The following is a 17,318-nucleotide window of genomic DNA, read 5'->3' as shown; positions in this document are numbered from 1 at the left end:
TCCATTTACGATCCTGCCCAAAAGTGTCTCCTTTTGACATGACACGTCACATATAGTATTATTACCCTGCCAGGTCAGTGAAGTTAGTGCGCATATTGCGTTGGGCACAGCTTCAAATTGTAGGCATTCGCACAAAGAGATGGTGTACATGTGCACTTGTTCTAAGACGCCACATGGATACAGCTGCCTTGATGTACTGACATCACTGACTCGCCGAGAATAAAAATACGATATTGATCATACAGGTATCTTACTGCATACAGTCAGTGATGCCAACGCCGCGCCTTAGGCGCACAATTGGGCTACTTGGCGATCACTTCCCGCTACTCAAAAAAGCATGCCGCTACTTGTCTAAAATTGGGCTACTTTTGCCAGTCTCAGGCATGCACTAATTTGATGTATTTTCCTTTCAATTTAGCCGATTTATAAAGGTTTTGAGTCTTTGAAGCTCCAAATTGAAATTACAATGGGTTTTGTGACCATTTATTGATCGGTCAGTAACTTCCCAGTAAGTACCGGAAGTTTCAAAGTCAAGTGCTTTTCCGCCCAATTGGGTGTTTTTGCTCTAAATTAGGGAAATCCGCCCAAATATCCGGTATTGGGCTTTTTGGAAGCTTAAAAATTGGGCTACTTGAGATTCCTTTACCGCGGCCTGGCGAGTCAATGCGCCACGCCTTGACGCTGAAAAGTTTTGGCAACACTGCATACAGTAAGATGTCAGTCCACCGTTGATGAATATATCGCATTTCTCATAAGAACTCTTCATATCTTTTTTGATATTTTTGCATCTCATACCAACAAAGATATTTGCTTCTCGTTAACATTGGTACAGGATGCAGAGTTTTAAAATGGATCTTACACAATAATAAATGGATCTTACATAATAATAACGATCCTTTCAAAAGTTTGTGACCTTCTTGGGTTAAAACCCAAAATTTAGAAAACGTTACAGATGTACGCCTTTTAGGCTGAGTCAATTCACACATGAAATTTTAAGCCAGGACAAATAATACATCAGACCATGTGTGATATAACTGGCTTGTACTTCTGATCCGAGGGAGGTATGATGTGACATATGATGTAATGCCAATTATATACCACGATGGAGTATGTAGGTCCATGCATTCCAATGGGTGGCGATGGCCTTATAGTTTAGCACATGATGTATGCCAATCATATACCATAGTGGTGTATGTAGGTCCACGTAATGGGTGGTGACGGGCGTACCATCTTAACTTCCCGACTCATTTTCTCCAGCACTTGTTTGTTAGTGGTGTGGTGTCGTAAAGTCATCAACACAGTAGAAACATGACTCTTTCTTCATGTAGGCATACACAAAATTAGCCTATTATCAAGACTTCATTGAGGGTTTACACAGCTTAATTGCAAAAAGCTGCATAATCTCTGTCTTGATACTAGGCTAACTGTGTATGCTTACATGAAGGTAATACCTAGAAACACTGCCTGCTTTTCAATCCCAACATTGTTCACAGGTGGTGTGGTGTTGTAGGTAGATTATGAGTAATAGGTAAGCACACTGGTTTGGTTGCCTCTCATTAGCATCATAGGAGGTAGATCCTTAGATAACATCTCTAACCAACACATGTACATGTAAGGTGACACAGTGCCGACACGAGGCATTGGTAGTGTGCTGAAACAAGATGGAGTATAGAATTAAACATTATGCAATCCTTACTGAACATTTTCATCAGGACTGTTGTTGAAACATAAATGAAGAGATTTCATATTTTTAGTCCAATAAATCAGTACTCACTGTGGACGTTTCAAATTCTAGCAGACTTCTTTCTCAACACTATTGTTGTTGTTACGATCTTCTGTTTACCGCTGATGATACTGGTTGGCGTGTTGTGTGTTATTTTTAAATAATTAAAATTATTTAACAACATCCAAAATTAAATATATGCTCAACATCTGAATCTACATCACTAATGATAGGAAGCAATTTTAGACTTCTACGCTACTCAATTTTAGTACACTCACCGGAGCGCTTTCAGCGGGTCAACCGCATCTTCAGCGGATGTTATTGCTCTGAAGATTTGTTGTTGCTACATCTATGACGTCATCGGAGGTGTTCCAACAACATCACTAGCAACAACAAATCTTCAGCGGATGTTATTGCTCTGAAGATTTGTTGTTGCTACATCTATGACGTCATCGGAGGTGTTCCAACAACATCACTAGCAACAACAAATCTTCAGAGCAATAACATCCGCTGAAGACGCCGGTTGACCCGGTGAAAGCGCTCCGGTGAGTGTACTAAAATTGAGTAGCGTAGAAGTCTAAAATTGCTTCCTATTTACGTTTACCGCTACGTATGAATATACATCATTATATCACTAATGATGTTCTTATTCTTTATTCTCAAGTTTATATAGATAGAAGATGCTTATTTATCCAGTAGTTTAAAACAGTTTTGAAATTAATCTGAAACTGGAACTACAATCAGAGTTAAAAGTAGTTGGAGCACTTGTGTAAAACAGGGTTCCTGCACCTTGAAGCCTTTAAAATTCAAGGATTTTTCAAGGACTTTCAAGGTCCAAAAGCATGATTTTCAAGGACTTACCACAACACAAAAATCATGATTCGGCTCTCCATGCGGCACGTATTAACAAAAGTAACAGCTCCTCTCCACTCCCTAAATTTGGTCAAAATTATTCTTTAGGTAAAATTCCAATTTTCAAGGACTTTCAAGGACCTTGTGCAAATTTCCAGGACTTTCAAGGACAAAGGTTTTCAAATTCAAGGACTTTCAAGGACCCTGGTAAAAGTAAGACTGTTTTGCACCAAATTTGACATTCTAAAATTGAGCTTTCCTTGGTGTGCAGTCCTATCACTACAACCCTCCCCCTTCCCCACCAATCTCGAGGGGGAATCAACAGGTTGCAACATGGGAACAGGGAAAGGGGTCAAATTGTTCAACAATTTTGTGAGGGATTGTAGATTTATAACTCACTTTATTACATTTTCTCACCACCATTAATCAGAAGACTGGTGGCGTCCGATGGTATCAAACGTAACTAAGCAAAGTGAGTTGCAAATCTAAATCCAATTACAGATTAATTTGACAAATAATACTCTCAAGTTTAATTAAACGGATGCATTAACCAATGCTACTACTTACATAACAATAAGATTGGCACTTTCTGAATGATGATGCAGAAGATCCCAAACACGTAGATGTCGCCTTGTCTGTGATAGAAATCAAATCAAAAAGTAAGATCATTAATGTAAGATCAATGACACTACATACGATATGAATAAATACCAAAAAGAATAAACCCAAAGGGTCATGACTCCGCCATGTTTATTTACGGAGGACAACATAGTGTACCTCCAGCATGAACCTGGTTGTGCTAATTACGAACCCGAGGTCCTGGGTTCCATTTCCGGGTGGGATCACTTTTTCTGCTTGTCTCCTTTATTATTTGCGACGGCAAACCTGCTGAAAAATTATGTTTATTTATGTAATTCCCGTCGATCGTGCCACTGTTTTTCCATGCAAAGTGCAAAATACACAAACCTCTGTAACACTTGAGCTTAAGGCACACATTTTTCGTTTGTGGAGCTTTTGGATTTCTCCAGTTTTTTACTGTTTGATTGTTGTTCGAGAGCCATACAGTTAGCCACTTTGAAAGTGACTCTTTGTCACTATTTGGGTTTCCCTGCCAGGGTTCTATTGTTTTTAGTCCTCTTTTGTTGCTTTGTTTTGCTGCAGTTCCACCCACCCTCCTGGGAGTTTGTGCTATCTGTCCAACACTCCAGGCTGCTCAATTCCCACATGCTGTTACTGTAGTTATAAATGGGTTTTTTTTAATATCTGAATGTTGGTTTTTTTGTTTTTGTTTTTTATGTACATGTAGTACTTTTGAATGTGTAATATGCACATTTTTAAATGCTAGCTGGCAAATAAAATGAAGTGAAATGAAAAAAAAAAACACCTCAATTTATGGTATGATTCAATTATAGATATCCATGAAAAAAGCTCACTTACAAAATTTCAGTTCATTTAGACATTGCATTTGAAACTGATAAATTCACTTCGTTATGTGTTTAGAAGGGAATTGTTATCTCTTCGTAAGTGTGAGATTGATCAGTTAGTGTTATGCAAATGGGGTAGTGATGCGAGAAGTTTTTGTGTTGGGGTAATTTGGGTGTATCAGTCATTCGCGGTCACCACGCCACACGATTCATTTCATTCATTCGGTTCTCCATACATTTTCCGTTTGAATTTTGATATAAACGCTTTCAATATTTCTTCAATGGAAGAAGATAGCTCTATTTCGGACCAAGGCAGTGCTGGTGTCCCACTTCCCCCAACTGGGAACTTGGATATCAATCAGATATCGGCTATCCTTGATAACAAACTATCCAAATTAAAGAGGGAGATCACAGAAGAGTCGGCATTCCAATTGACTTCAGTTGTGAAAAAAGCTAGACTGAATCCTGTACAGTTTAAGAAACAGGGGTGCCAGCATCAGTATCAGCACAATGAACAAGTGAAGGAGAAACTAGAAGAGGCAACCATATAAGCATCGATGCAGGCAAATTTCAAAAGGCTAAAGAAGTTTTGGCAGAAGATGTACTAGACAGTGGAGTTTGGAGTGAGTTTTCATCTGATACTAACATTAGCAACAACGAATATCTCTCTGGTTTAATTTCGTCTCTTCAAGACACTGCGTTGGCTTCAAAAGCCGGGTCTACTACGGACAAATATCGCGGAGGCTGGAAGCGGTGGAAGTCTTTTGCACTTCAGTTTAATCTGCAAGTTTTTCCCGTCAAAGCTACTGAGTTAGCTCTATATATTGAGCATTTTAAGGCTTCGGCATCTTCTGTAGCTCCAATTGATACGGCTGTTTACAGTATAAGGTGGGCACACAATTTGGCAGGTGTACCATCTCCCACAGATGATAATTTTGTTAAATTGATCGTAGAAGGAAGTAGGCGTCAGCTTGCAAAATGTAAATCACCAAAAGAGCCTATATCTTCTGAGGTTCTAGCAAAATTGGTAGCTGATAAAGGCGATTTGAATGCCTCATTGTTTGATCTTCGTTTACTATTTATATGTCTCGTGTCTTTTGCCAGCATGCTAAGATGTGAAGAGATTATATCTTTACGTGTATGTGATATTACATTTTTATCCGATCATATGTCTATATTTATACCAAAGAGGAAAAATGACCAATTAAGGCAAGGGCATTCAGTTTTCATCGCCAGATCAGGCAATCCTACTTGCCCAGTTGCTATGGCGGAGTGTTTTATCGAAATGTTGGGAATCGCTGATAAGGCGTCGCATCCGGTAGTTTGCGGATTTCGTCGTTCAAAAAGTCAAGGTTTGAAACCCACATCAAAAGCGATTTCATATACTACTGCGAGAGAGTTGATCTTAGCTGGTTTATCTCCTTACGTCAGCGATCCTACCACTCTGGGTACTCATAGTTTAAGAGCAGGGGGAGCCACCGAAGCCGCCTCTACGGGTTCGGTAAACGAAAGATGTATTACTAGGCAAGGAGGATGGAAATCTTCGATATCTAAGGACATGTACATTAAGGACTCAATGTCAAGTAAATTATCTGTGTCACGCGCGATGAAGCTTTAAGTGTCATATTTCATGATTGTTAAATTTTAGGCGTAAATTGGCGAATTTTTGTAAGTCTATCCCGTTTTAACACCCCTTTCCGAACTTTTTTGCTCGCGAGATAGCTTGCGTGTGTGGCCGCACCTATACCATGATTAAAACATGTGTAACTTTAATGAACAAAACAAGAATTATTTAGACTGGTGTGTTTTATTGGTTTTCGGGTGGGTATGTATGCATTCGGGCTAAGATGAGATTGATAAATTCACTTCGTTCTACGTGTTTAGAAGGAATTGTTATCTCTTCGCAAGTGTGAGATCGATCAGTTAGTGTTATGCAAATGGGGTAGTGATGCGAGAAGTTTTTGAGTTGGGGTAATTTGGGTGTATCAGTCATTCGCGGTCACCACGCCACACGATTCATTTTTTCCCGGGGTCCTATATATATACATGTATATCATGCAGTTCATAATTTGTACTATTATTAGATTATGTGATAGATTTTGCTCTTGTTCGCTCGTTATTGTCAAAAATATTGATTTTTCTAAATTAGTGATTGACCTTGGAGCATTCTAAAAAATTTTGTCGTTCTGTTACCGCTTGGTCGCCATCGGGGCGGATAGGAATTTCAGAGTATTTTCCCTGATTTGGTCAGGTTTTCTCTCTGTTTTCGCCTATCCCAAGGTCTTTTGGGTTTTGCCATTGGTTTCATTGCATGTATTATGATGCCATTATCATTCGTATCTTTTGATGATTGAAAATCTGAATATTTCATTCCACCAATTTCAGCTTATATTGTTCTCTTCAATCATTTTTCTCGTGCCTATACTTCTAAGTTTATATATTTGTCAAAAGGGCACTCTCGGATCACAAAGTCAGCCATTTATTGATTTCCAATGTTTATGTGATAAAGTTATTATTTAATTGTGTAGCTAATGGTAGATTAAGGTCATTATCTTCATGATAAACTCGTGGTTAATATAACCAGTTTCGTGTTTTATGTCCTTGGACAGTTCCACTTCAGTGTCAGTTGATATGCGTTGAATCGCAGTTATTCGATCACGAAATGATCAAAAACCATGACGGTTTTCGTTTGAATATGAATCAGCAGTGGAAAGTGGAAAGTATTTAATATTTTGAATATCAAAAATTCACGATTTGTTTAATTCATTTATTAATTTTTTAATACGCGCACTTGCAGCAATTATGTCAGGCAAAAGGATTTGTTAAAGTGAGTGCATTATTTAACAGTTTATGCGCCAGAATTTCAACAATGTCAATGTCAATGATAATGTTAATAATAAGAATAATTATAATAATTGTATTGTATTGTATAGTAGATATTATTATGAGGTAGAGCGCGAGATAGCTTGCGTGTGTGGCCGCACCTATACCATGATTAAAACATGTGTAACTTTAATGAACAAAACAAGAATTATTTAGACTGGTGTGTTTTATTGGTTTTCGGGTGGGTATGTATGCATTCAGGGCTAAGATGAGATATTATGTAGTTTGAATGAAATAAAAAAAAAATTTTGAAAGAGGGAAATGAGGCTGTAGATCAGTGGCGTAGTGTGGGTCATCATATTGGGAGGGCACCAACCATGATGGGGGGGGGGCACCGGTTCTGATTGGGGGCACAAACCATTTTTCGGCCATTTTTCTATGGGATTTTTAAAAATCTGAGATCGATTGGGGGCACATGCCCCCCCCGTGCCCCTATGGCGCTACGCCACTGCTGTAGATCATGAAGTGCCCCTTTACACGTACCTTCTCCTTATTTAATTCAATTTCTTCTGGTGTCACTTTCCATGGGAATTTCTCATGCGTTTCTCCATTCTCTGTATCAAGTTTCCATGGTTCTAGTAATTCTTCAAATTGCCTCATTCTATAAAATGTATAACAGCATAATATTAGATTAATAATATACAATTAAACTTCACCAATTAGGCGATAAAAACAGGTTCATATCCTGTACGCTATGTGCATTTCATGAATGACAAGCAATATGAAATCATTGAATCCTATGAAAATCAATTCTAATTTCCATAAAACTAACCTATTCTGCACTGATTTGACAATAAATATTAGCTAAATAATGAAGGAGGTGGTAGCCATGGGGGCGATGCAATATTTTTAAAGCTTTCAACGATGTGCCTACGATGTATAGCATTCAATATGGCGACTGAAATTATTTCCCAGAAATGCATCGCACGACCCGAAAGTGATAAATTCAACATGGCGACTTACATACATATGGTGGGATTGCATGTTTCAAAGCAAAACTGAACTTATTTGACAGTATATCCAAGTAAATTTGTTAGAATCTGAAATAAAATTTGTGTAAAGCATAGTTTTATGTCCTACCGTAAGTAATTTCATTGCGATAGTCTCAAAATTGAGCGCTTTTAGAAGGTCAAGTTTTCTGTGCTCAAGTTGTTTTGAAACTTAGAGGAAGCTCAAACAAAATTGAGATACAGCCGATATCGCAATTTGTTTTTGGCCACGATACGCGATATGGAAAACACTAGCAGGGTGTAAGACAATGTGAGACATAAATAATATATGCGAGGAGCGGAAATTGACGATGCAAGCCCGAGAAAATAATTTAAGTCCATAACTTTAAATGAATGTTTGTATGAGATTGCAAAATTGAATGAGTTCAATGTACTTACGTATCACTCTGCGGTTTCTTGTTCAGGTCTTCTAAGATTTCTACTTCGTCGGTGGGAATACGAAACTTGGACAACATCTGTGCTAATCTGGGATAAGAAAATATCAGCATCAGGCTGCGATCACATAGAAGTATACTATTCGGGTATACGGTGCACGTTTTGCAGGTGCACGCGTATAGCTTAAATCGAGCAAAGCAATTTCATAGTACCGGGTCACATAAGGCTACGATCACATAGAAGTATACTATTCGGTTATCTGTTGCACGTTTTGCAGGTGCACGCGTATAGCTTAAATCGAAACAAAGCAATTTCATAGTACCGGGTCACATAAGGCTACGATCGCATAGAAGTATACTTTTGGTATCGATGCACGCTTTTGCAGGTGTACGCGTATAGCTTAAATCGAGCAAGGTAATTTCATAGTACCGGGTCACATAAGAGCTATTCGAAAAGGCCGTATACCTGCGTACATATAGTATAGTGGGAATCGTGCGTGTTCGATTTTAGTGCAGCGTATACCGTCCTAATTTTAAAAACCTAAACCATATGTGGGTAAATTCATTTTTTTAATAGATGCACTATCTAATTCTGCACATTATGACACCTCATTGAATGCAATGTGACGTCAAGAAGTAAGGTTACAAGCATTTGATAAGACGAAGAAAATGGGTAATCTATATGAACTCAGCCTGATCGAATGAGCATATTTCGTATAGCGAATACCGTATACTTCTATGTGAACTCAGCCTCAGGGGTGAATGTATTGCATATCGTTTCATTATATTATCAGTTAAGCACAATAGGCTATTCCATTTAAAATTCACACTACCCCTGTGGAAGATTTTGGAAATATCTTCCATAGGGGGAGTATGACGGAATTAACATATTAGCAGCTCCACTTGAAGCTCACCCTCCCTCAGGGGACGATTCAGGTTGAATCTTTCTCAGAGGGTGTATAAATTCAAATGGAGCACCTTAATATGCTCATTCCATTTGAAATTCATACCCCCTGTGGCAGATATGTCCAAAATCTTCCACAGAGAATAGTGTGGATTTTAAATGGAATAGCCCAATAGGGATGTGTGACTATGTTTAATTCATGTAATGTATGAATTCTCTTGAATTAAAGGGCGGGATCAGGGAATAAATATAGATTGGGAAGTGTCACTCTATATAAAAAGTAATACAACTATGGAAGCTGCCATTACCTTGCTTTGCCTTTGAAGTAATGAAAATGACCCGTAAAATCGCGGCTGGCAGGGCCGGATTTACCATAGGGCAAGATGGGCCCGGGCCCAAGGCCCCCAAATTTTGCGCGCTTCGCACGCACTGGCCTGTGATATATCAACATTCACCTTCAATTTGGACTAAAACAGTCTAAAATTGACATTTATTTCCTGCTTCGCGTGCAAACATCCTAGTAGAATCTCAAAACTTGGCCACTTTAGTGCATAATGCCTTCTACACGATGCGTTTGGGGCCTCCAAATTTTGGCCTGGCCCAGGGCCCAAAAAAAGGTAAATCCGGCCCTGGCGGCTGGCTGCATCCACGGTTAGACCTTTTCAAGCCTGCTACAGTGCATTTTTTTCAAATGTTGAACAGCTATTTTAAATACTTTAATGATATTTTTAGCGCATCCATGAACAAATTTTTATTGATTACATCCAATCGACCAACAATCCCGCTATCCTGGCCAAGATATGAAGAGTTTATTTCCAAACCGTGTTAAGTCCACCCACCTTCAAAATTGAGATTTTGATGAAAATGGGTAGTGAGTAACTAGGGCTATCCAGCAATGTGTGTGTTTTTTCAACAAAAAAGTCAAGTTCGAAATATTGACACACAAAGTATCGATTTTTTCCAAAACATGTTAAGTCCAATCCAGTTTGGTAGCAAACTGTGTTAAGTCCACGAACACTGCCCTTGTGGGCAGCTTGTAGGCAAGTAGCACGGCATAGGGCTTCCAATAGTTGAACACTGCCTTGCTTTGCGTCTCCGTTCTTGTTTGGTCCTGAGACTAGTATACCTGAATTTGGTCTACATAAAAAGTTTTGTTGTTGTTTTTTGTTTTTGTTTTATATTAGTAGGCCTAGTTTCTATGGGATTTCTTAAATATTTGATAGATACCTCCAGAAAGACATGAACAGGGTAGGAAGGGGGAGAGGGAGAGGTTGTGATTAATGTTAGAGGATGGTGGTCGAGTTAGTTTTTGATATTATTATTTTGTATGATTATCAAAATGTGCTACTAAATTCAAGGTATAATTTTAAAGTTAAAGTTATAAAAAAAACTTAGGACTTAAAGACTTAAAAGCTTACGACTGTCAATATGAGATTAGGGTGGCAGCATGGGGGAGGGGGAAATTGTGATAATGTGATAAAACAAGTGGATATTTCAGGTCATCACTTATTGTCAGTTTATTCAATTCTGAGAAATGCAATTCAACTAAGTTTTGAATTTTGAACTATTTTAAACGTCAAATTGTGGTAAAAATGGGCGGGAGGAGGGGGTTCGAGATACAAGGTGTTTTGTGGCAAACTTGTGTTTTATAGTAGAGAGAATCACATTTTGTATGTTTTTAATAAATGTGTTATCTTTTAAGACTAGTTTGAGAAAAATATGGTTAGTTCTGTGTTACAGATACTATGTTTTGTGTCAAAATGTGTTAAGTCCATGCCAGAAATTGCGTTTTGTGTCAAAACGTGTTAAGTCCATGCTATTTTTAAAACAAATTAATTCATTAAAAAAAATCAAAAGTCTCTAGATTTTAACTTAACATGTTTTTATGGTCCTATATTATGTCACCTTCACTTCACTGTAATTTTATAGAAATCGACCTTTTTTTCATTGCCATAAAGAAAATTCCTGATTTTCTTCAAAGTGAATCTTGTGGACTTAACACGGTTTGGAAATAAGCTCTTCATATACAAGAAAATACTGTTTCAAACACGCCTACACGTAAGACTTGACAATAGTCTATTTAGATCATCGTTGTCAAGCTCGAGGTTATTGACCCCCGATGATTGACAGTTGGGAACGTGTAACTGTACGCGTAGCCATGGTAGCGGGGGTGCTAACGGACGCACTCGTTAGCACCCCGGCGCGCTGTTAGCACCCCATGGCGGCCCCCATACGTGTGTCAAATTTTGTGGTTCTCTGCAACTTCTGTACAGCATACCGTAGCGTGCAAATTTGGCGAATCCGTGTTTCACTGTCAACCCCCTGGCGGGATCACACAGCAGAGCGCCACACAGTAGAGAGCCAAGAGGGCAGAATAGCAATTACTTAATGGTGATTCAGCATGATACGTGAACAAAGAGGATACCATACAAGGCTTGTTAATGGTACATGAAGACCCAACATTTCCCTCATTATGTCAAATAGAAACTTACTCTACTTTCTCCCTTCCTAGATCATCTTGAGAACCACCTGCAAACACTCTCAGTTGGCATTTTTCCCAGATGGATTTATGGGTCAGAAGATGAGGGACCAGAAGCGTTAAACCTGACGACAAAGAAGAGATGAATACAAGATTATTACAAACTGTTATGCATGTGTATGTGTGCAATAGGGGTGTGCGGGGAATGTGTGTGTGTTAGCTAGATCCAAGTTAATCAGTCCTCGCTTGCCTGTAGGTGTGTGTGTGCATACATGCATGCGTTTGTTTTTACAAGCAATCAAGGATTATATTCCCTCCAACCGAGGACCTCCGACAATCATGGATGACTCTAGTTGGAATTTAATTGGCTATGATGCTGTGTGTCTGAAGATGATAAAAATTAAGAATTTGTTCAAAAAACTGCCAGTTAGTTGATAAGGCATGTAAACTGTGTGTTGTGTGTCGTTGTATGTCCCGCTTGGCAGTTCCAGGAGGGGGGATGTGGGATGGGAAGAGTATGCATGTCAATACATGTTTTTGTGTCTTACCGCCATCATCTTGCAGCCACCATACATCAATAGTTCCTTTAGGCATCTTAGATTGGAATTTACTCATAGACTTAATGACATTGTCAATTTGCATGTTTCGCAGTACTTTGGTACTGTCCCCCATTAAAGGCTTGACTGGATCTTGTACATCAGGCGCATTTTTTCCTGGTTCATCTGAAATGAGCAAAAACAAAGAAATATATAGTGTTTTTAATTATTTTTAGCAATTTAAAGCACATGCTTGGACAGAAAAACCTCACGAGGTACTTTAATAGTGAAAGGCTATACAAAGAACATCTCTCATAACAACAAAAATTTAAAAATTTAAGTCAACAGGAAAAAGACATGGATACCTATATAACAAAAAAGTTTTATTAGCAAATATTGGGAACTCTGAACGAGGAACACCCAATAGAGCAAAGCAAGTGGAGCGACTAATGGATGTGGTTCATTCAGGAGCTTGCCTTAGGGTCCTTGTGGGGCTCAGGGGCAATACACCAGTTGGGGTCCAGGAGGCAGCCTTAGGGTCCCATGCGGGACTCAGGGGCAATACCCCAGTTGGGGTTCAGGAGCCTGCCTTAGGATTCCATGTGGGGCTCAGGGGCAATACACCAGTTGGGGTTCATGAGCTTGCCTTAGGGTCCCTTGTGGGGCTCAGGGGCAATACCCCAGATGGGATTCAGGAGCCTTCCTTAGGATTCCATGTGGGGCTCAGGGGCAATACCCCAGTTGGGGTTCATGAGCTTGCCTTAGGGTCCCATGTGGGACTCAGGGGCAATACCCCAGTTGGGGTTCAGAAGCCTGCCTTAGGGTCCCATGTGGGGCTCAGGGGCAATACCCCAGTTGGGATTCAGGAGGCAGCACCCAGGTACATTATTGTGGTCTCCATGCATGACAAAACAAATATGGTAGATTTACCATAGCATAACAGGATTCCTTTCTCTTTGGGTCGAATTTCTTTGATATTATCAAATATGATTAGGCTATTCCATTGGAAATCCATATACCCCTAATGGAAGACATGATAAATGGATAAATAACATGACTTTAATCTTTCACACAGGGAGTGTGAATTTCAAATGGGGTTACCTAAATAGGTGACTATACTTAGGATCTACATCCCCTGTGTGGGAGATTAAGATCACATCTTCCATAGGGGGTGCATGGAGTCCATTTTGACACCATACCTTTATCAGGTTGTGATCCAGAAGATAAGGCACTTGAAACATCAAATCGCTCAGCAATACGTAGAATACATAGACCATACTCTATGTCAAAGGTGTCGCTGAAATACAAGTATTTTGAGTTCATAATTTACATCATCATTTATCATCCTGCAGGTAATGAGAGGAACATAGACTCATTATCTCATACCAAAACTCAAGGAAACAATACTCAATTTAAAATACTTTTAAATTAAATTTTTTTAAATCTACTGCTTATAGTAACTCATTTTCTGTGGGCTATAAGAATCTGGTGTTACCAGGTAACTCAGAAATCTAGTTTTAACTCAGATATCATTGGCAGCCCCAGTCACAATACATTTAGAGTGAGATAGCTTCATATTTCTATTTAACCAAATTTAATTGAACACCACTCCTTCTGACCTCCTAGCCAGGTTCAGAAAATAAAGGTATAGTTTTTAGCCTCAATCATCTCATATAAAACACAAAAACATTTTTTTCTGGTGCTGTCCACCTACAATACATCTCATTTAGCGTGTTTCTATCGAGCCCCTTGCATTTTATCGCTAAAACTATTCGCTGTTTCTATTGCGCATTGCTTACTGGTAAATAATCAAGTACCGGCATTGATCAAGCATTCTCCGCTAAATGCTGCCACTATTTTCCTTCTTTACAAAGGAAAATGTTACCGCTAAACTCTCATCGATATTCAAGGAAAGGTCAGTTTCTATTGAGCAGAATAACCTCTTATACATATTTTTTATGGTAAATGGTCCCAATAGAAATACGCTTATCTTCAATATGTTTTTATTTATACTATGATGATCAGCTTGAAATGGGCGAGAATATTCGTTTTTTGTTACTGGGCGAGTCAATAAAGTCAGAACTTACGCCTGCCCATGACAGCAAAAGCGCAAGTCAGTCACGCAATAAGTAAAGTGCAGTTCACGTAAGCGCTGCGCATAGCTGTGTGTACGCATTCTATATCAATCCAAGATGCTATGAGTCCCCCCTATTACGAGCTAATAAAATGTTTACATAGTAACTATGTAAATGAATATAAATCCTAGCTTATGTCCAAATTTGAATTCACCTTTTTGGTAAATCCTGTAGGCCTTTGCATATTTACCCCCGATGACATGCCATCACTGAACACATATTTACTGCGCACTTTTATCATTGATGAATTATGCAATATAGATGTGCACATCAGGGGTAAATACGCAACAGCTTATGGGATTTACCAAAACGGTGAATTGGTCGATCCCATTGTCAGCGTGTGAATCTGATTGGTTTGAGCAGCCTTGGGATGCATTTAAGTGCAGCTTTGTTAAATTGTCCATGTATCAGGGACAGGCACCAATGAAATTGCAGAAAGATTTGCAAGTGTTTTAATTTATGTTCAGTATATTTGGTAGTAAACTCACTGTATAATGCCCACATAGTCATCAACCGCTTCATGCGAGTCCTCTTGCCAATTGTTCTTATAGCCCATTATTACAGTGTTCGGCCGAATCTTACCAACTCCTCCAAGCTGAAACATATAATAGATTTTTTTCTTCTACAAAGTAATTACAAATATTTTTTTAATAATGTTTAAATCCAGCATAATGTAAGCAATCATTGAAGCCATAATGTGCAATTTATTTATTATTATTTTATTTCATTCATCTGGCAATCAACAACAAAATGAAAAAAAAACCAACAAAACCGTTGAGCTGCCGAGAAGCACTGAAAGCCCAAAAGAGCACTGTCCCAACAAGGTGCAGTGCTCCTAATTCAGTTAAACTCCACAGACACAAAGCATTAAACATATACATCAATTACCCCCATCCCCCTGGCCAAATTCAAAGAGTTTCCTTACCTGTAGTAAGGATTGCACTCCTTTTCTTAGTGTTGGTGCTGTAACACTCCCTGGGAAGGCTTTGATTTTCTGGGTTGCCAGCCAATCTTCTTGTGCACTGCTGAGTATTTGTTCTGCATGATCAGGAGCTTCACCCTACACAAAGATGGAGAGCAAAAAAACTTGAAATATATCTTTTTTCTTATCCTAATTTGGGAAATCAAATTGTTGTATTTTTGCATGACGGATAGAATGACTGAAAGTGACCTTAGGGACTGTTCAATATTTACACCGGGGGAGTGGGAGTTTTGACAACAACAACAAAATCGCATTTCCCCTCGCGTCCACTTAAAAATTTTCGGATTCCCCCATATTTTCCCCTTTTTCTCCATTTAAATCTTAATATTCCCCCTTCATGGTTCAAATAAAAAATCAGATTCCCCCCTCAAGACCCCAAAAAATATTTAGATTCCCCTTAAAACTCCCACTCCCCTGGCGTAAGTATTGAACGGTCCCTTATAAGGATGAAACTTGAGTCAATATTGGATGTCTGTCTGTACCAAGAGGTAGAATCAGAGAGCATTGACTATGGCATGTTTGTGTGTCGTTCATGGAGGCTACTTAATATGTACCACGGATATATGCCTCTATGCGCCTGACAAACTCTGATTCAAATTAAGAGGGTGTTTGCATTCTGCGTGTAACATCATTCATTCATTTATGGTTTATTAAAACAATGCATTGTAGCCCACAGGCTAAATTACAGCAAAGTTTACATTAAAAGACATATATAATATACACAATAAAGAATTATGACAAAATGCAAGTGAACAACAAAATAAATAAACAAAATATTGCAGCAAACCCTATAGCACAAACCATACGAAAGCAAAACAAGTTAATAATCCACCCCAAGAAATCCAACCCAGACTACTCACAAGCACACAACATTTGCACAGCACAATCCACTTACAGCACATTGGAAGGGCACATAACCACTCACAACAGTTGCTCACACACACCACTCAGCATGACACTGGACACATCCTGAATTATACCACAATCAGAGTCCTCACACCAACAAAACTCACATATCAAAGTCTATTCTCCCACCCCACCCCCTATACTTTCAATACAACAATACAATAAGATAATATCAAGAATTTGAAAAAAAAATAAACACATCAATATAAAAACAGTTAACATGTGCCAAAAACGTATGTAAATGCTCAAGCTAAAGACACAAATGAATACCTGAGAGGAAGACGGACCCAACATTCTGCTAGTTTTGAAATTTAATATCTATAAAAATCGTGTGAAACAGTATAAGCCCTCTTTTGTTTATGGCAAGGATTTAGAAATGTTTTTCCTTCATGAAAGGTTTATATACAATATTGACATGGACAAAAGAAATTTAATATTCATGGGCACAAATGGAAGTCTATTTTTGACAAATGAACTGTTCATGATTGTATCTTACTTAATAATATCTGTAAGACCATCCACAATTTATTACTTTATAGTGTTTGTATGTTGTCAAGTCATTGTGATGTACATGTATATTTATTATTGTAAGTTCAAATTGACTGATGTGGAAAAAATATGGAAAATAAAATTTGAATAATAAAAAAAGAAGAAGGGCCCAACTCCATCAAAACTGTTTTTGAGATATGAAGAAAAAACTTAATATTTGGAAAAGTTTCATAGACAGAATGTTTTCATCTTCAAGGGACCTTTATACATGAACATACGGTATTACATACATTTGAATTTATATATGTTTCCATGGCAATGGTACAGGTCTTAATCGAGCTGCAAGATACTGCAAGTGTCAGTACGGTAAGCAGATGTGTTATACATTGTAAATAGCTACAGAAATTTGGTAATTATCCATTAATTGCACAAGTAGAAGCATGTGATATGTTAACAAGAAAGTTTATTGCAGTGACCCAATATTTGGGGAAGAAGGTCCCAACTCCATGGATGTTGGCCTTTCTTCCAGGAAATCCATGATTAAGTGTACATGAGTCCACACCACCAAATCACACCACCAAGGTAAATGGCCGATAAAAAAATCAGTGTTTTTATTGTGAG

The 17,318-nt window shown here is 38.5% G+C and overlaps 1 protein-coding gene across 1 annotated transcript in view; it reads right to left on the bottom strand.

Moving 5' to 3' along the window:
• Nucleotides 1-705: 705 nt before the first annotated feature.
• LOC140159689 (solute carrier family 12 member 1-like) overlaps nt 706-17,318 on the bottom strand; it is a 72,212-nt gene continuing 55,599 nt past the window's right edge. The window contains exons 17-25 of the mRNA XM_072183184.1: nt 15,246-15,380; nt 14,809-14,915; nt 13,385-13,482; nt 12,198-12,371; nt 11,663-11,774; nt 8,271-8,357; nt 7,366-7,483; nt 3,143-3,210; nt 706-1,651 (exon numbers count right to left, since the gene is read on the bottom strand). Coding sequence (XP_072039285.1) covers nt 1,516-1,651; nt 3,143-3,210; nt 7,366-7,483; nt 8,271-8,357; nt 11,663-11,774; nt 12,198-12,371; nt 13,385-13,482; nt 14,809-14,915; nt 15,246-15,380 — 1,035 coding nt within the window. The 3' untranslated portion in view covers nt 706-1,515. The remainder of the gene's footprint in view (nt 1,652-3,142; nt 3,211-7,365; nt 7,484-8,270; nt 8,358-11,662; nt 11,775-12,197; nt 12,372-13,384; nt 13,483-14,808; nt 14,916-15,245; nt 15,381-17,318) is intronic.

This window comes from Amphiura filiformis, chromosome 8 (assembly GCF_039555335.1).
Source record: "Amphiura filiformis chromosome 8, Afil_fr2py, whole genome shotgun sequence".
Classification (NCBI taxonomy): Eukaryota; Metazoa; Echinodermata; class Ophiuroidea; order Amphilepidida; family Amphiuridae; genus Amphiura; species Amphiura filiformis.
This window is presented reverse-complemented; position numbering and strand designations above follow the sequence as displayed.